The sequence below is a fragment of the Neoarius graeffei genome, chromosome 11, assembly GCF_027579695.1.
Source record: "Neoarius graeffei isolate fNeoGra1 chromosome 11, fNeoGra1.pri, whole genome shotgun sequence".
In the NCBI taxonomy this organism is placed as follows: Eukaryota; Metazoa; Chordata; class Actinopteri; order Siluriformes; family Ariidae; genus Neoarius; species Neoarius graeffei.
This window is the reverse complement of record NC_083579.1, coordinates 56,962,845-56,983,534: the sequence shown is the minus strand read 5'-3', so window position 1 is coordinate 56,983,534 and position 20,690 is coordinate 56,962,845. Positions and strand designations below refer to the sequence as shown.

The 20,690-nt window shown below is 41.2% G+C and overlaps 1 protein-coding gene across 5 annotated transcripts in view; it reads right to left on the bottom strand.

The window, feature by feature from the left end:
• The window catches only part of ralgapa2 (Ral GTPase activating protein catalytic subunit alpha 2), a 233,987-nt gene that overhangs the window by 94,810 nt on the left and 118,487 nt on the right, over positions 1-20,690 (bottom strand). For all 5 annotated transcript variants that reach the window (XM_060934311.1, XM_060934314.1, XM_060934313.1 and 2 more), the window contains exons 10-16: positions 18,286-18,516; positions 16,072-16,248; positions 11,424-11,552; positions 10,505-10,653; positions 7,277-7,388; positions 6,889-7,126; positions 5,109-5,282 (exon numbers count right to left, since the gene is read on the bottom strand). In XM_060934311.1, the coding sequence (XP_060790294.1) occupies positions 5,109-5,282; positions 6,889-7,126; positions 7,277-7,388; positions 10,505-10,653; positions 11,424-11,552; positions 16,072-16,248; positions 18,286-18,516 (1,210 nt within the window). The remainder of the gene's footprint in view (positions 1-5,108; positions 5,283-6,888; positions 7,127-7,276; positions 7,389-10,504; positions 10,654-11,423; positions 11,553-16,071; positions 16,249-18,285; positions 18,517-20,690) is intronic.

Here is a 20,690-nt window from a genome sequence, read left to right as displayed (position 1 = left end):
TTTGAATATTTAATAGGCCTACTTTATCTATTTCCCGTGAATGTTGTTTTCTAACTGGAGTGATCATGCACACGGGTTCACATTGACAATCTCCGCTGCTCCAGAAGCGCAGAGTAGCCTTGAGTCCACGTCACACAACCAGACAGCGCCTCTTCACGGTAGCGCTTATCTTTTGCAACATTGTTACAATAATGTTGCAAAACCTAAGCGCTGCTGCGCTAGGCCTACATAACAATGTTGCAAAAGAAGCGCTACCGTGAAATGAAGAGGCGCTGTCTGCTGGCAGTGTAACGTGGACTACAAGGCTATCTGCGCTTCCGTGTGCGACCTCTCTCGATTGTCGTGCAACATTCACTCCCAGAAAACTACACTCATTGCAAATAGCCTACACAAAGAATTAAATATTTAGCTGCTGCAATTTCTGGAAAAGGCTGCTATTTATTTGGATTAGATTACAATGTCCAACTTTCGAAGTCAAGAAAGACTTGCACTCTTGCAACATGTAAGACCGATTGTTGATAAAGGGAGGAGAGAGCAGTGAGTTACCACATGCAGCGTGATCATTTCACTCCGCTGGTCACTTACCCCCTCTATCATCGGCCTTCCGCAACATTGCGGTCTTGGTTGACTTAAGGGTTGTTCTGGTGGTGCGCTTAAACTAATCCAATTACATTTAGCAACAAGACAAGGGCGTGAAAGGGAGGAGCAGTGACCATCGCAACATCACAGAGAGCGCACAAGATAACAGTGGTGGCCGGCGACGATGTATTATTTAATTTCCATCGCCAGTAATGCAGACTAAAATATGCCCCCCCCTCCTCTCATGTGCGCACATCCTGCTGTGTGCTGCAGGAGAGTTGAATGCCTCGAGCACGCTCTTGTTCAGTCGCAGAACTTGTTAGGCAGACGCTGTTGCTGTCCATTCGCAACATCGCGTCCCGTGCTCGTGGAGCTCCATACCTGTAGATGGGACGTCAATTTCCTTGGTCTTAGCGTTGCCCTCAACTGAAACAAGTTGGAAAACTCAATCAGCCATTTCTTAAAGCTCTCTCTCTCACTCTTCACTCTTAAACTCTCCCGGTTGGACTCGTACTTAAAAACTCTGCCGGTTGGATTCACCTATACAAAAATCCGATTTTCATTTGTTTGTTAGTGAGTAGCCTGTCCTACAAAACCCTTACCTAGGCGAATAGCCAACATTAAAAAAGGACAACGTTGGGGATCTTAGCGTAGGCCTATCTGCGTATGGCAGCGAAAGGGAGTGGAGTGTGGAGAGATGTTTAAAATGACAGTGTTGGGGAAAGATGTTGTGACGGCACAGTTTCATGACTACGCAAACACATCTTCGTCATGGAAAAATGGGTTGTTGAACAATTTTTTTTGTCTTCTGACGAAATTAGCCTACGCTCAATGCTTGAGATTTACAATTTTTTTCCTGGGAGAGGCTTTTTTTCCTCGAACGGACGCTGGCAAAAGGCGCTTCACGGAACACTATCGGCGCATGGTATAGCCTATCATATTATGCTCAAGCCTGAGCTCAACAATGCTTAAGTTTTTTTTTCTCTCTCGAATGGAACAAAAAGCGCTGCGGGGAACATTGGTATCGGCGCATGGGATCGGCACTGGTATCGGTTCATGGTATCGGCAACTGTTTGACAAGTACGAGTATATTAGTGGAGTATCGGGGCCGATGCTGATGCCAGTATCGGTATTGGTGCATGCTTATTGTTTTGAATTATTTCTTGTCTTATTTAATGAAGGTTGCAATAGAATTAGCCTACATTTGGCTTAAGCTGGATGAGACAGAGACATAATTTTATAGCCGTTTGTTAAACAGCTGACAGGGAACATAATTAACCGTTCCGGGAACGAAATTTTTTTGTTCTAACCGGTTCGGGAACGTCTATTTAATGGTGGAACCCAAAACCGGAAACGTTAAAATTCTGTTTCTGTTCAGAACGAACCAATAGGAAAAAAATTCTGGTTCAAAGCCCTGATAGAAACATACAGTAATGGCAATGGATACTGTCATAAAACAACTCTGTTCTGTTTAAATAAGTTTAGATATAGCAGTCTATCCTGTGATTTTAATCCTTATGTCAAAATAAAATACAAAACCAATGCTGTGCCTGGCTTTATGTGCTCTGCTCAATGTATCTAACAACTTCGCATGTCATATTTCTATTATTTTCTTCCTGGGGAAATAAATTCAAAATGTGAATCATAATGGTAAATGCTTTCATATGTCCCAGTCTCTTATTATTTGCACTCCCACCTGTGGTGCGTGTGCGCGCGCACGCACACACACACAGCTTGGATATTTTTAAATAAAATATTACCACTATACATTTAAAAATTTTTAAAGCAAAAGCATGTGCCAATGAGACACTGGGACCATCCTCCCAATAGGCCATTTGCAGGAATTGGTCACGCGTCAATTTTCCCCATAGCAACAAGCCCGTGGTGGTCAAGCTAACTTGACTTTCCTTGACAACCATAAGAGTTTGACTGGCGATGCGAAGCAATCCATTTCTATAATAGCTGTTTTTACCTTTTCTACTGTCTTTTTTGACCCGGATTTTTGTGTGTACTTGGAAAAAGTTTGTGGTTTTAACTTCTGTCGCAAGTTAAAGAGAATCATTGGCCGTAAAAGAGTTTTTTGGACTCAAGTTGGTCACCGCCGAAAGAAATTCACGTTCGAAATGGCGGATATATCTGTATTTATTTTCAAGAATCTTCACACATTAAAGCGAATGATAAAAGGTAGAAAAGGAGAAATAAGTGATAAACATACCTGAGAAATCCGCCATTTCGCACGTGAATTTCTTTCGGCGGCGACCAACTTGAGTCCAAAAAAACTCTTACAGCCAATGATTCGCTCTGACTTACGACAGAAGTTAAAACCACAACCTTTTTCCAAGTACACACGAAAATTAGAGTAAAAAAAGACAGCAGAAAAGATAAAAACAGCTATTATAGAAATGGATTGCTTCGCATCGCCAGTCAAACTCTTATGGTTGTCAAGGAAAGTCAAGTTAGCTTGCTCACCACGGGCTTGTTGCTATGGGGAAAATTGACATGACCAATTCCTGCAAATGGCCTATTGGGAGAAGGTTCTGCAGCATCAGGAACAGGACTCCCAGACTGTGCAATAGTTTTTTTTTTCCTCAAGCAGGCCAGCTCCTGAACACCATGCTGCCCCCACTCACCCTCGACTCGCTTCTGCACACCCTGCTCTGACTCCAAGTCCAGTCTTAGCTTCCACATTTTTGTCCATTTGCATCAGACATTTTCCACAGCCTTTCTTCTCCACACCCTGCTCGGACTGTAAGCTTAGACTTATTTTGCACATTTCGTCTATTTGCACCAGACACTTTATGGAATGTGATACATATTGCTGCTACAGTTACACTTACTGCTGCTACACTACTTCATATTTGCATCAGACTCTTTATGGAATGCTTAAGGAGCATTATGGAGCCATGGAACATATACACTTATGGAACATTATGGAATGAATACACGTACTGCTGCTACACGACCAAACAGTTTACAGCCCATATTTTGTGCATGTCCTGTCCTGTGTATCCTTCGTCCTGCACTCACACTTGTAGTCTTGTGTGCCATGCACTGTGGTCCTGGAGAAATGATATTTTATTCCAATGTATACTGGCTATAAGATGAACGATTATAAAAACCCACTTGGCTTGACATGATAAAGTAATGTTAAAATGCATAAACTAGACAATTCATTGTGTAGATTATATATCTCATAGAAAATATTTTACAGAATGTCCTTATGTGGAATTTTCATGGGCAATACCCTGAATTTCAATAAAAAGCGATTAGATATCATAGCATAGTTATCTGGTGACGTTAAAGCTCTAGAAATCAAAGAGTAAGAAAATCAACATGTGCTCCACTCTGGCTGTCCAGGCCTGGGGTTGGAATCTAGATTTATGACTTTTTAAAGTCATCAATTAACCCCTTCAATGCCCTTGGACGAGTCACGTACGTCATGAAATCTTTTACCGCTGTGCCTCATGACGTACGCTACTCGTCATAAACACCTCCTTTTATGTACCTTACATGGCACATTACTTTTACTTCACGGTGGCACATTACTGCGAGTTGGCCTAGTGGTTAGTGTGTCCGCCTCTCGATTGGGAGATTGCGAGTTCTAGTCACGGTCGGGTCATACCAAAGACCATCATAAAAATGGTACCGAGTTACTTGGAATGCATGGACCCTTGGTATACATTGTGTTTTCAAGTACTAGTAATTCATGTTTAAGGACAGGTTCTCATTGACAAGACCCATTGTCTTGGGGGGTTTTTTTGGATGTTTTTGATTACTAAAGTTATTTTTACTCTACAACAGTGCTTTTTGTGATTTCTCTATACAAATATTAAAAATATAATGTTCTGAACAAGTTAGAGAAAGATTATCAAAATATCCCAATTTTGACCTATTTTTGTCCTATATGCCCGTCACATTACAATTAATTATGGGTGGCAGCCAAGGGGTTAATACTCCTAGCTTAAGCAGGGCATGTGAAGAATATAGTTTAAACTAAATTAGTTTCTCTGCATGTGATAAGAGTTCTACTGTGTTTAGAAATCACTTTGTTATATCTAGTGAAAAATGACTTTTTCTACAGTGTACTTTAAATGATCAGCTTTGCTTCCAGCTGACATCACTTTCAGTGCATTACCCATTTATCCATATTAATGAGAATTACAATCTTAATGAAAAAGACAGCCCACCAACTGATGCTCTCTTTACAAGGGCAGCAGAATGCTGGCTCACTTGAAGATCAATGTGTAACAAATCCAATTAGGCAAAAGTAAATGAGACATATGGAGCCATGCCGTTTCACGTGGCTCCTTCATACACATTTGCTAACACACATCTATCATGGCTCAAGAGCTGTTCAAATGCATCTGCTCCAAACCCAAGCAGCTCTCTACATGGAGATGCAGCTCTCTACACGGAGATGCAATCTCCTCCTACGCAGTAATGGCAAGAAAGATAGTGGCAAGCATGTAGTTAAGGAGTGTGTGTACATGACACACAAAGTAATGAAGGAATCGGAGCGGTATTCTGACCTGATGCTTTCTGTCGGACGTTATTGCGAGCCTTCTCTACAGCAGGAGCTCCGGTAGTGGTGGCACTGCGAATGCGCATGGGCTCCTGAGTGCCAGGTTGCTCTCCTGCATTCCTCCAGCTCAGAGAGAAGGACCTCGATACCACTGATGATTTCTGAGAGTCCTGCATCACTCCTACACAAGCACACATACACACAGGCCTACAATTTACACAACACTTATTTTGGGGGGGGGGGGGGGGGCAATTTTTGTACAAGGCTTTCTTGAATTCTTCCACCCAAGATATTTGTAAATTAAATAACTCCCACAGAAGCAGCAATTGGTCGTTGTGCATTCCTGACATCAAAATCATGTAGACACCGGTCAAAAGTAAGGTTGTCACAAATACTCAATTATTTAAAATAAATAAATAAATAAATAAATAATAGGGCGGCACGGTGGTGTAGTGGTTAGCACTGTTGCCTCACAGCAAGAAGGTCCGGGTTCGAGCCCCGTGGCCGGCGAGGGCCTTTCTGTGCAGAGTTTGCATGTTCTCCCCGTGTCCGCGTGGGTTTCCTCCGGGTGCTCCGGTTTCCCCCAAAAATAAATTAACTTTGTGCAAGACCAGATAAGTAAGTGTGTGTGTGTGTGTGTGTGTGTGTGTGTGTGTATACAGGCTTAAACTGTACCATCTTGTTTGACTTTATCACATGTGAATCAGATGACATTTGTTGCACAGTGTGCGTGAGTAATGTCCAATAAATATTTGTTTGAGCTGTCAGATGATTTCAGATGGCAGAGAATTAAATTGTCATATGAGCAGTGTTAGATTTGGCTTCATATCAGAAATCTAGTTGAGCTGACTGTTTATTTGAGTGACACGTTGGCTTTAACTGCAAGTGTTAAAGCAATCTGTGACTTTGCAACCATTAATGCCATGCTGTTCTGTGAGGCCTGATTTTATACTTCTGCTGTCTCGGGTCTGTGATTACACCAGAGAGACGCGTGTGTGTGGACACTGCTATAGGTGCCTGTCTTTAATACTTACAGAGAATTATGATGATTATTAGGGCGGCACGGTGGTGTAGTGGTTAGCGCTGTCGCCTCACAGCAAGAAGGTCTGGGTTCGAGCCCCGTGGCCGGCGAGGGCCTTTCTGTGCGGAGTTTGCATGTTCTCCCCATGTCCGTGTGGGTTTCCTCCGGGTGCTCCGGTTTCCCCCACAGTCCAAAGACATGCAGGTTAGGTTAACTGGTGACTCGAAATTGACCGTAGGTGTGAATGTGAGTATGAATGGTTGTCTGTGTCTATGTGTCAGCCCTGTGATGACCTGGCGACTTGTCCAGGGTGTACCCCGCCTTTCGCCCGTAGTCAGCTGGGATAGGCTCCAGCTTGCCTGCGACCCTGTAGAACAGGATAAAGCGGCTACAGATAATGAGATGAGATAATAATATCTATGAAAATATACCGTAATCAAATATTTGGCAAATGCCACTCCACAAGGTGGCAATAAGTGCAACAAGGAAGACCATTCAGCTTCAAGATGGAAAGCAACATGCAAGATACCAGGTCCAAACACGAAAAGGAGCAGTAAATTAGTGAAGAGAAATGTACATGTATGCCATTACAGCAGGTTTACTGTAATGTTCATGTATCTTTACAAATAATCCTGCATGCAGGTGTGCCAGGGATAGAAGATAACAGAGGATGAATCAAACAAAATGGAAACCTTTTTTTGTTTGTTTGTTTAAATAATCATTTATGTGCTCTGAACAAAACCACAAAACATGCAAATGCACACACCTCGGCCCCGCTGTTTCTTTTCTTTTTGCTCAGAGAGCTTGTCAAGTGGAAGGTTGTTGAGGTCCAGGCCATAGACGTAACGGGCCAGCACAACGGTCAGGGAGTCCATAATGCTGGCCCACTCGATCACCAGCTCCTCCCAGTGGCTGAGAGAGGACAGCACTGCCAGCAGGTCGTCCCACAGCTCACGAGAGATGAACACACTGAGATTGGCCCGCACCCAAGCCACAATGATGGTCTGAAGCAAAACAGTCACGTTAGAGTTCAAACCAGAGTAAAACAAGTAAGAGTAGGCTTAACAGTACAGAGACCTTGCTCCTTTACAGTTTTAACTCTCCTGTTATTAGTAAACTACAGTCTGTAGCAGCGTAATGGGCTCCTGACTCACTCTGAACAGGACACTAGCCAGGCTCTGGGCAAAAGCATCTTTTCTTTGGTCACCTTGTGGCCTCTTCATGACTGCCTCAGTGATTCTCAGTAGTACCTGCAGCATCTGTTCCCTAAAAACCACATTCAGAACATCAGCACGTGAAAAAACACATTTAAATATGACGCTTTCCATATCATCAGAGTTCAGGATTATATAATACTGTAACCGCTGCAAATACACTCATGGGTTTTAGGGTAATGGTTGAAACAAATGGCCAGGACATTGTGTTATTTCTTCCCCACCCAATTGCAAAAAATAATCCTTCCTGCTCTGTGATTGTTTGGCCAGTAATTCTAACTGGGCTTTCACATCACTGGAACAAAAAGAGCACAATGACGAAACTTCAGAAACATCACAGCTCATTTTTCATTACATCTGTAGACGGACAAATCTCTGTTGCTGAAAAGCCATTTCAACTTGTTCTTTTCAGTTGGTACACTGGTTTCACCTTGCTGGTAAGTCTGGGCTTGTGTGTTCATTCTAGGATACACTGAAGTGGAATAAAAGACTTTACACAACGGTGGCCACTTGTGAACCGCGGCACAGCTGAGACTGGTGTGAGGACATATGTATTATTATTACACGCACTGACTTGAAGCCCAAAAAAGCAAAGTGGTGGATACTTTGTATTCTCTCAAACGGTAGCTGGAAATCAGAATGAAGATATTCTTCATGCTTTAATGCCTATTAATTTCTCAATGAAAGAAAGAAAACCAGCTTTTATCGTCTCACAGCGAAATTTTTCTTTACATAACCCAATGTGTTTGGAAGACAGTGGGGCAAAAAAGTATTTAGTCAGTCACCAATTGTGCAAGTTCAATTGAAAGCATGTTTCGGTCTGTAGCCAACAATGCATGTTATTGCAGATCATATCTCTCCACACAAACTAAAGGCGCAGATGCCGACTTTTTCACGGCTTTTTCATGGACTGTAACGGCATTTGCTTATGTAGTAATTTTAATACAGAATTTACTCTGATGAAATTATTCAGACACTCCAACGCGCCCCCCCCCCCAAAAAAAAAAAAATCGGATCTGCATGAGCCGTGAAAAAGGCACGCCGTTTGCATCCCTGTTTAAACTCATAGGTTAACCGACTAATGAGGCTCGGTGGTCGGTCAAGATTTTTTTTTAGTTTTCGCCATCCCTAATATATATATATTTTCCTTCTTGCTAACTATAAAATTTTGCTGTATAGCTAACCAAGATGTACTTCATATAGCCATGGCTAGCTTAACCCAATTATTTCCCATGACTGCAATTCTTTTAATACAAATACACTGAAGAAAATATACAGTGGGGCAAAAAAGTATTTAGTCAGCCACCAATTGTGCAAGTTCTCCCACTTAAAAAGACGAGAGAGGCCTGTAATTTTCATCATAGGTACACTTCAACAATGAGAGACAGAATGGGGGGAAAGAATCCAGGAAATCACATTGTAGGATTTTTAATGAATTAATTGGTGAATTCCTAGGTAAAATAAGTATTTGGTCACCTACAAACAAGCAAGATTTCTGGCTCTCACAGACCTGTAACAACTTCTTTAAGAGGCTCCTCTGTCCTCCACTCGTTACCTGTATTAATGGCACCTGTTTGAACTCGTTATCAGTATAAAAGACACCTGTCCACAACCTCAAACAGTCACACTCCAAACTCCACTATGGCCAAGACCAAAGAGCTGTCAAAGGACACCAGAAACAAAATTGTAGACCTGCACCAGGCTGGGAAGACTGAATCTGCAATAGGTAAGCAGCTTGGTGTGAAGAAATCAACTGTGGGAGCAATTATTAGAAAATGGAAGACATACAAGACCACTGATAATCTCCCTCGATCTGGGGCTCCACGCAAGACCTCACCCCGTGGGGTCAAAATGATCACAAGAACGGTGAGCAAAAATCCCAGAACCACACGGGGGGACCTAATGAATGACCTGCAGAGAGCTGGGACCAAAGTAACAAAGGCTACCATCAGTAACACACTACGCCACCAGGGACTCAAATCCTGCAGTGCCAGACGTGTCCCCCTGCTTAAGCCAGTACATGTCCAGGCCCGTCTGAAGTTTGCTAGAGAGCATTTGGATGATCCAGAAGAGGACTGGGAGACTGTCATATGGTCAAATGAAACCAAAATAGAACTTTTTGGTAAAAACTCAACTTGTCGTGTTTGGAGGAGAAAGAATGCTGAGTTGCATCCAAAGAACACCATACCTACTGTGAAGCATGGGGGTGGAAACATCATGCTTTGGGGCTGTTTTTCTGCAAAGGGACCAGGACGACTGATCCGTGTAAAGGAAAGAATGAATGGGGCCATGTATCGTGAGATTTTGAGTGAAAACCTCCTTCCATCAGCAAGGGCATTGAAGATGAAACATGGGTGGGTCTTTCAACATGACAATGATCCCAAACACACCGCCCGGGCAACAAAGGAGTGGCTTCGTAAAAAGCATTTCAAGGTCCTGGAGTGGCCTAGCCAGTCTCCAGATCTCAACCCCATAGAAAATCTTTGGAGGGAGTTGAAAGTCCGTGTTGCTCAGCGACAGCCCCAAAACATCACTGCTCTAGAGGAGATCTGCATGGAGGAATGGGCCAAAATACCAGCAACAGTGTGTGAAAACCTTGTGAAGACTTACAGAAAACGTTTGACCTCTGTCATTGCCAACAAAGAGTATATAACAAAGTATTGAGATGAACTTTTGTTATTGACCAAATACTTATTTTCCACCATAATTTGCAAATAAATTCTTTAAAAATCAGACAATGTGATTTTCTGGATTTTTTTTTCTCATTTTGTCTTTCATAGTTGAAGTGTACCTATGATGAAAATTACAGGCCTCTCTTATCTTTTTAAGTGGGAGAACTTGCACAATTGGTGACTAAATACTTTTTTGCCCCCACTGTAGGTTTGACTTGAACTCTTATTTTTAACCTCATTTAAACTTTTTTGATCTGTAGCCTAGAACTTTAACCACTAAGCCACACTGCCCCGTCTCACGCATGCTGTCCATTATTGTCAAAACTGGAGACAACAGAAAAAAATCAATGCTAAAATAAAACCCGACCAACAAGTCATGGAAATGTTACTAAATTATTTTTCATACAATTACCATGCCAATTACGATATAAAATTATACACTGCTGCGTTGCAGAGTTTAACATTCGTTTACTTGTGTGTGTAATAGAAGCTGTACCAGGTTTGTCGATTCATGTTGTGCTCCATAATCATATGCCGGTAGATACTCAGCACGGCCCTGCACACGTCCACTTGGTTCTCAAGCAGTTTGGGCACATCGTGACAAGGCTCCAACAGGAACACGTTAGAAGAGTTTGTCAGAAAAACCTGTAAACAACTATAAAAATTAGACACTGGTAACAGATAAGGGTCACCATTCATGATGGACACAGTAATAGAAACACCACTGCAAACATTTTATTGTAAGGCCAAAGACATTTCATTAAGAATGTCACACATACAGTACCGTGCAAAAAAAAAAAGAAGTCTTAAGCACTTGCAAAGAATTGCTGTAGAGTAGAGACCATCAAATGAAATGTTTCTACATTAAAAGTAATACTATAAAGAGCAGTAAATAGCAAGAAATGAAACAGTCAATATTTGGTGTGATGACCATTTGCTTAAAAAAAAGTCTCAGGTAAACCTTTATTTGTAGTTTATATGGAAATTAGCTGGCAAGTTTTACTGAGCATCTTGCAGAACCAGCTTCAGTTCTTCTGGAGACTTCGACTGTTGCATTTGCTTTTTATTTTTGCAACAAAACCCAGCAGCCTTCATTCTGTTTTTCTGTCTGAAAAATGGTCTGTTATGTAATATGCTGCTTTCTTTACTGACAATCATTTTGCCCTGGAAAACAAATGTTTGTAAATCTAAAACGTACATGTCATAAAATAAAAATCTACAAAGTTTGTAGTTAAAAAAACGTGGCCAAGATTTTCGCACAGTACTGCATGTCACTGGGTGTTAATAAACCATGTAAAGAAATGCAATCTTTTTCCACCCATATGACTAATAGAAGAGGTACTAATACTGGAAGTAAAAGCCATTTTTTAGTTTGAATTTGGTCAAAGCTATCGTGTATGTGCACGTGTGTGGACCTGAAGGGTAGACTGAATGCCAGCTTTCACATCATGGTTCTGCTGCTCAGTTAGACAGCCTCTGCTGATGGCACTGCTGAAGGAGTAAGTTCGTCCCCAGCTGGATGACCTCTTGTGCCCGTGGCTCTCCTAGAAACAGACGCACAATAGCTTCCATTAAGCTGCCTAAACATACAGAATGCTCTTGACCGTCTTGATTCTTGTACAAGCAAGGCATGTCTTATTAATCCTAACCATACTTTTCATTTCTTTTATAGCAACACAACCATTTTATTCATCTTGTGTGTGTGTGTGTGTGTGTGTGTATATATATATATTATACTTTTGATGTGTTATAGTTGTTTGAGTTTCGGTTTCTTCAGTATTATTTTGCAGTGGAGAAAATTATAATAAAAAAAAGAAAAAAAAAAAAAAACTACCCACCCCTATGAATGAGTAGGGGTGTATAAACTTTTGACTGGTATGCTGTATATATAAACTACAAAATCACTGATACTGTATAAATTACTTAAGGATTTAATTTGCACTTTAAAACTCCACCTCTTCCCTTGGTTCATGACACGTCTTGTATTCACTGTCTATGCACTCGTCTTTGTTTTGTTACACTGCATATCCTTTGTGTTGGTATAATAAAAATAAATAAAATATATACATCTTACCATTTTAGATATTTTCATCATGTTTACAGTGATGACTGGTCACAATATTAAACCGGAGGGCAAAAGAAAATCTACCTGATAACTAATAACTTTCATTACTATTATGAACACACAGGAACACACGGTCAGGGTTTTAATCTTGTAATCTGTTCTGTCGTTCGTCCCTCTGTATAATTTGTAGATTTAGACTATTTTATTCTATGTTTATTTCCAGTTTCTCCTCAAAATGGATTTTGAAAAACCTGCGATCAAGAAAGTAAATCCACTGGGTTCATGTTTATTGTACCTCTTATTGTGTCTTGTCAATCCCGGCTGATTACTGTATGGTGTTATAGATGTGACAGTAAAGTGGGCTCAAATAAATTAGCCCAAATGCACATAAAACGTAGGAGGGTTTGAAGTGTAATCACTTGTTGACTGTTAATGAGCATGTCAGGGATAATGCTAGAAAGAAGTCAGCAACAGCCTCTACTCAATACCAATCTCTGGATTGGTTGCTGATGGTGGTGCAGTTGTTCTTGGTTCTCTAACAAGGAATCCCTTTTAATCCATTTAAAAACAAGAAACAAAACCGATGTCAAAATTTTAGCCAGACTCTAATCCTGCTAGCCTATTTACGCAAGCCAGCCCTGCAGAATCTCCTTCCTTTCATATATAAACTCGGGGGTCATTCTGTATTGTTCCGCTTCCAAAAATGTACAGTTTAAAATTTCTAAATGGTTACTGTGACTAAAAACTCCCCCCCAAATCTGCCCAAGTTTAAATACATGTGGTATCAGGAAATGGGCCTCTTTGCTGTTTTATTTTAAAGTAGGATTCCATTCTTCCAGTCAGATGTAGGGGAGAGCAGGGAGATTTGGGACAGTTTGTATTCCCCATAAACTAATTTCAACCAATTAAGTTTTAAATTACATCAGAAGTTAGATGTTGCCCCATAGAGTGACCTACTTCCTTTGGAGCCATGAACCTGGACACTGCTGTAAGGTTTGTGTAGCCAAATATTTTTGTCAATCAAAATTTGTATTTTCTACTTCGCCTCCACCTCCATTTTATGGTGTAACGTACGCTGATGAATTCAGGATTTGTTAGGAATTAAAGTATGTAGCCTAGTGTTACCAGATGTAGTATTATTTATTAAACTTACATTCTGGGCTTAAAAAAAAAGGGGGGGGGCAAAAAATAAATTAAGGATTTTTTTTTTTTTAAATGTCCAGATAGAGAGAGTTGGAACAGTTCATGTTACAGGTTTTTCCTTGTGGTTTACAAATATAAAATGATTAAAAATTTTTGTTAAAAATGTGGGAGCATGAGAATTAAGCTCATTTCATTCCTTCTTGAGGCCATCCTTTAAAAAAAATCCGTTTCCTGTCCACCGGGTGAGCAAAAAAAAAAATTTTCAGTCGGGAGGGAGGGATTTTTTTTTTTTTATGGATGGATAAGAAATCGCAATGCTGTGTTTACTTTTTCTTTCAGTACTTTATTACAAAAGCAGACACATTTAATAAAATATGACAGTTTAATCAACTGAAACTTGTACAAAAACTTTAAGTTAGCATTTTAAATGCTGACTGCAACATTTGCAAAACTTTTACAAAGGTACTTAAAATGTCCGACACACGGACCTTTTGTAGTTCTAAATTGACCGTTAGGCCTAGTTCGGATGAAATTACACTATTAAAATGATCACTGAATGATTTGTTTTTCTGAATCTTTACTATTTTGTTGTTCGCTAGAATATCATTTTGCGATTTCACACTTAAGCAAAATTTAAAACTCCGGATCTGCTTCCTTCATGGTGGCTGCCATTTTTTTGTGCCGCACGGTGCATGCGCAGAGCTGATTCAGTTCAGAGTGTGCACGCACTCAGCGGAGGCAGTAGTGTGTCGGAGGGAACAGAAGCAGAGATAACGCTTATTTTGTCTCTGGTAAACCAGTCTTCTCTTGTTCAATTACGTGCTGGCATCAAAAGACACCGTTGGTTGTAAATGAAACCAAACTGAGTCGTTGGAGTGTATTTTCATACACAAATAGAGAAATGTTGGCTGAGTGTTTAATTGTGTAGCCCCACTGCAGACCGTTGTCGTTGTTAATTCATAGCATGCTCAGCTGCGTGAATGTGTCATGCACCAAAAATAAGAGATTTACAAGCCAGGAACGCCTCATGATGCAATACACAAGAAAAGAAAGATGATTTACTGCCATTTTACTTTGTATTTGAGTAAAGTGAATAAATAAATGGTCTGTGGAAAATACATTTAAATCCTGGGAACTGCGTGCACAGGAGTTTATTTTGTGTTTACTCCCTCCGGCTGGCAACTTATTTGTCATGGCTGGCTAGTATGAGCCTTAGTGGAAAGCCCTGGGAATGCGGAAATGTCAAGCTCGATTTTAGATTTACGAACCCGAAAAAAATGTCGAAAAACCAGCGTTAAAAAAAAAAATTCAACCGCACAAACGGCACTCACCCGGCCGGTGGACCGGAAACAGAACATTTTTTTAAATAATGGCCTGAGAATGGAACCATTTTGTCTAGTTAGGTTTTGAGTAAACTGACATCTTTCTACAGCTGTACCAGCACTGTGATCATACAGTTTATATGTTACACGTTTTGATAACAGGGGTGATAGCGTTCCGGCGCGCCACGCCGGATTTCCGGCGCGCCACACCAGATTTCCGGCGCGCTGTGGCTGGGGGGGAAAAAAAAAAAATCTAGTTCGCCCATTGTCCTGTGTCATTCTGAGATGCGCAGATAGACAGTAAAGGGAATTCGGAATTCCCTTTACTGTCTATCTGCGCATCTCAGAATGACACAGGACAATGGGCGAACTAGATTTTTTTTTTTTTCCCCAGCCACGGCGCGCCAGAAATCCGGCACGGCGCGCCGGAACGCTATCACCCCTGTGATAAATACAAATTAAACATGTAGGCCTATGCATTTTATTTTTCTTCCAAGTCTCCCAACATAATGTCCCATGTCTCCCCACATTTAAAGGAACAGTCCACTGTACTTCCATAATGAAATATGTTCTTCTCTGAATTGAGACGAGCTGCTCCGTACCTGTCCGAGCTTTGCGCGACCTCCCAGTCAGTCAGACGCAGTCAGACGCGCTGTCACTCCTGTTAGCAATGTAGCTAGGCTCAGCATGGCCAATGGTATTTTTTGGGGCTGTAGTTAGATGCGACCAAACTCTTCCGTGTTTTTCCTGTTTACATAGGTTTATATGACCAGTGACATGAAACAAAGTTCAGTTACACAAATTGAAACGTGGCGATTTTCTATGCTATGGAAAGTCCGCACTATAACGACAGGCGTACTAACACCTTCTGGTGAAGGTATCAATGCGCTGCCGAAGCGCGCAGAAGGTGTTAGTACGCCTGTCATTATAATGCGGACTTTCCATAGCATAGAAAATCGCTACGTTTCAATTTGTGTAACTGAACTTTGTTTCATGTCACTGGTCATATAAACCTATGTAAACAGGAAAAACGCGGAAGAGTTTGGTCGCATCTAACTACAGCCCCAAAAAATACCATTGGCCATACTGAGCCTAGCTACATTGCTAACAGGAGTGACAGCGCGTCTGACTGCGTCTGACTGACTGGGAGGTCGCGCAAAGCTCGGAGAGGTACGGAGCAGCTCGTCTCAATTCAGAGAAGAACATATTTCATTATGGAAGTACGGTGGACTGTTCCTTTAAAAACAAACAAAAAAAAAAAACAAAGTGAAGCCTGAAGGCCAAACATATGTGGCAAACTGAGAAACTAACATTGTGGCAAGAGGGTATAGTAAATCCTCTCTAATGCAATATCACTGTGGCCTGCAAAGAATTTCACACAATCTACAAAAGCTGAAAACTTGTCCCAAGTCTCCCTGCTCTCCCCTACTGGTCATCAGATGATAAGCTGAACTGGGTATACACCACCATGACGCTCTCTTTCTTTTACAAATATTCACTTGCGTAGGTGTGTGTGTGTGGGGGGGGGGGTACCTGTGAGTGGAGTGTACAGTCAATCTCAACAGGTTGTTGTGCCTCTTCTGTCTCCTCATCATGATCTGTCTTCTCAGGCTCTGTCATGAAGATGGGCTTCTCCTGCAGAATCCATTTCCTGTACACTTTAATCACCTTACGGGTGGCTGACGCCTCACAGGATGGCAACAGGAAGGCCTGAGGAGTTACGCATTTGGATTAAATACATAAAAATAACTGCATGTTTACCATATCAAAATCTGTTTATAAGCATTTTAAGCATCTTTATTTTGCTTCCAAAACCGCACAGAGGCCAAGTTGCACTTCAGGTTTATGAGTAGCACGCTGTGGGAGCACAATCGCTATCAGGCGCGTTAAAATGTAAATAACTTTTCTAGAATTTCACCAAAACTCACTGAATTTTCAGCATTGTAAGAGAACTCCCTAAAGTATTATTCAGCAAAACCCCAGAATGATAGCACAAATCTAGAATTAACAGAATTTTAGTTCTTAAAATTTAATGTAATTATGGACGTCCCGCGTAACATTTACACCTGTGAAAAATCACTTTGAATGCTGTTTTGAAAGTTTTGATCAAATATTCTCTATAATTAAAAAAAAAGCTTAATTATTATAAACACACAGTCTTTTAATGTATCAAAAATAATTTTGATAAAGCAAGGAAATTCGGAAGAAAATTTGTTTTTTCTTTTGCTTGTTGTGTGCGTCACGCTACCAAAATCTAACTAACCCCTTCACGAACTATTCCAACTTTCATGGACTTGTAGCGCGAATAAAACTTTCAAAAATATATATAATACTTCTCACCCAGTAAATTAGAATCCTGGTGATTTATATCCTCGTAGCTTCAGTAGATCTAGAGATTTAGTCGATTTAGTAAATCCCAAACGCTATGAAACACGCCAGCCATCTATGGTGAGAAGTGCTGCTGTAGTTGAGAAACTCATTTCTCCCGCTTCCAACTAACTCCGTGACCCATACCAAAATAACAAATGTCATGCTCATCACTTAAGGATGATTTATGCCAAGTTTCACGGAAAAATACAGCAAAATAAACTTACTAGAAGCATTTTTCAAAATCCCAAACATTATGAAACGTTTCTTGTAGGGTTTCAGGTTACAAATTTCGAGAATAGAGAAACTGCGGCGCAAAAGCTTGCCACTAAACTCGCGAAAATACTTCATCCTAGCGAGTTTCACAACCGAACTAGGCTACCTGACAGTCCGTGACCACCCAGGAATGTTCTAGAAGGTACGCTTCTAGGCACGTGCGATCGAGAAAGACGCCATGTGCGATCGAGAAAGACGCCACGTGAAGGTAGTAAAGGTAGCATTTCCACTGTCTTATGACGTTTTTGCTTGTTTTAACGTGATAAACAATGCATTATGGGTAATCAATAAAATGCTGATTTCAAGGTTAAAATGGGGAAAAACAACTAATTTATATAGATATTGTAAAAATTGTGCCTAATAGTTATTTCAGTACATAAAATCAAAACCTGAATTTTTAATTTTTTTCCCTATGTTACACCATTGTGCGGGCGGCACGGTGGTGTAGTGGTTAGCGCTGTCGCCTCACAGCAAGAAGGTCCTGGGGTCGAGCCCTGGGGCCGGCGAGGGCCTTTCTGTGTGGAGTTTGCATGTTCTCCCCGTGTCCGCGTGAGTTTCCTCCGGGTGCTCCGGTTTCCCCCACAGTCCAAAGACATGCAGGTTAGGTTAACTGGTGACTCTAAATTGACCGTAGGTGTGAATGTGAGTGTGAATGGTTGTCTGTGTCTATGTGTCAGCCCTGTGATGACCTGGCGACTTGTCCAGGGTGTACCCCGCCTTTCGCCCGTAGTCAGCTGGGATAGGCTCCAGCTTGCCTGCGACCCTGTAGAAGGATAAAGCGGCTAGAGATAATGAGATGAGATGAGACACCATTGTCCAGCTATAGCATGCTACTCATCATTAATATAATCAAAACAGATATTGTTGAATTAGTCAAGCCAAAAACTAATTCTTTTGTCAAGATAATGCTAAAAATCTTTGTCAACATATTGTAAGCTTACTGCAGAGCCACAAACAAAAATAGCTGCATTATTTTTAAAAGCACAAAATGCATTAATGCAACTTAACCACAAGGTGGCAGCAATATAACACCACAAGACGTACATCAACTGAGCAACCACTGCACTTGACAGAAATCCTAGTTAAGTCAGTATTCCGTCTGACCTGGTGGAAGACCTCGTTGACAAAGTTGACGTTGTCTCGTGTCGAGAGCAGAATGCACTGCACCATGTCATAAACGGAGCGATGCTCCTCCTCAATGCTACACAGACTGGAGTTGCTGCCTCTGCGGTCAGACAGTGTGCTGCTGTTCGAGTGATTTTTCTCCTGCTCCACCGGCCCATTGGGCTCCGACTCGCTACTCTTCTCCTGACTGCTACTGCCTGCAGTTACAGTCTGGTATAACCAAACACACACACACACAGGTTACATGGGCACACGTTACTGCATTTTACTTGTACAAAGGGACAACAGACACTCCTAAATAATCGTTAATCTTTCATCAAATAAAGAAATAAACATGGATAAATAGACATCTTTATATTTTCAGTCACATAAAAGAACATTTGTTTCCATATACAGCTCAACTTGTATTAACTTAAGTAATTAAACATGGACTTTAAGCTGAAAAAAATATATATCTGAATTCAAACAAATACAGACGCTTTCTTCAGTGTTCCCTCTACAAGCATATCGCTAAAACAAAATCCACATGAGCTGCCTAAACTCAGCTTTCTGACAACATAGTGGAAATAAAAAGTCTGCACACCCCTGCTAAAATGGCAGGGTTTTTTGTGATTAAAAAATAATAATAATAATAAATCCTGTCAGAACTTATTCCGGCGGCACGGTGGTGTAGTGGTTAGCGCTGTCGCCTCACAGCAAGAAGGTCCTGGGTTCGAGCCCCGGGGCCGGCGAGGGCCTTTCTGTGTGGAGTTTGCATGTTCTCCCCGTGTCCGCGTGGGTTTCCTCCGGGTGCTCCGGTTTCCCCCACAGTCCAAAGACATGCAGGTTAGGTTAACTGGTGACTCTAAATTGACCGTAGGTGTGAATGTGAGTGTGAATGGTTGTCTGTGTCTATGTGTCAGCCCTGTGATGACCTGGCGACTTGTCCAGGGTGTACCCCGCCTTTCGCCCGTAGTCAGCTGGGATAGGCTCCAGCTTGCCTGCGACCCTGTAGAAGGATAAAGCGGCTAGAGATAATGAGATGAGATGAGAACTTATTCCACCTTTATTGCAAAATTGCAACCTATACAGAAACGGTGAAAAATCAGAAACTGTTTCAGGTAAAAAATGAAAATAACCATACAAAAACCTGGCTGCATAACTTTAATAATCAAGGATGTGGTTGTGTTCAGAATCAACCAAATCACATTCAGACTGTGTCCGAAATCACGCTCATTCACTACTCCCTACTCACTATCTCGGGAATTCTATATAGAGGACTATATAGTGAGCTCATTGGTAAAATTGGAGGGGGGGGGGGGGGGGGGGGACCACTTTCAGACACTACTCTGCCACGCCATTATTTACGTCATTACTATCACAAAATTAAAACGTGCCAGATCAGTCAGCTGGTGGGCTTTCAAAATAATAAATACACGCATGTACTTTTGTGATAAATACATATTATACTGAGCGTATACATTACTCCATTAATAAATCCAAAGTGCTTTGTGTCTGCTGCATCTTTCAGTTCTTTTAAATCAAGGCTGAATACTTTTCTTTGCTGCTGCCTTTTCTTAAATCAAATTTGAGGCTTTTGATTAATTCCTCGCTCTGCACTCCAACTTTTATTCTTATATTTTATCTGTCTTATTTTAGCTTTTTTCTATTCTCTGACTATTTTTAAATTGTACTTGAATGTCCGTTTATAATGTGTTTCTTCCTCCGTCCATTCGCTCCCAATACACTTATTTTTTTCAGCGTAACCACAAATGCATGATGATATATATTGCTTGGTTAGTGACCATCGGTTGTACACTACTTTTCATGATGCATTGTGGGATACTAGGAGTCCAGTACATAGGGTGTAATAATTCTCACTATACATTTGGACAGCAATACAAAATGGCGGACTCACTATATAGTCCATTATATAGTGAGTGATTTTGGATACAGGGTCAGTCTCATCTTAAATAGTAGTTAGTATACACTGGACATCATTTAAAGTGGCTCTGATTGACCTCAGATAAAGTTTGACTGTTCCTGTAGAATTATTCTGATATCCACTTGGCTGCATCATACTCCTGAAAGGCATCAATCAGGGCAGGGGTATTTTATTTAAAAAGTATTCAAAAGCATTAAACATCTCCTGAAGCACAGTGAAGAGACTCATGAACAAGTGAAGAAAATACAGCTCAACAGTGACTAACAAGATCAGGACGTCCCTCCAAGACTGATGAGAAGACAAGAAGAAATCTGGTCAGGGAGGCCACGAGAGGCCGACAGCAACATTAAAGGAACTGCAGGATTTCCTGGAAAGTGCTGGTTGTTCCCTACATGTAACAATAATCAGTCATATTCTTCATATGTCTGGGTTGTGGGGTACGGTAGCAAGATGAAAGCCT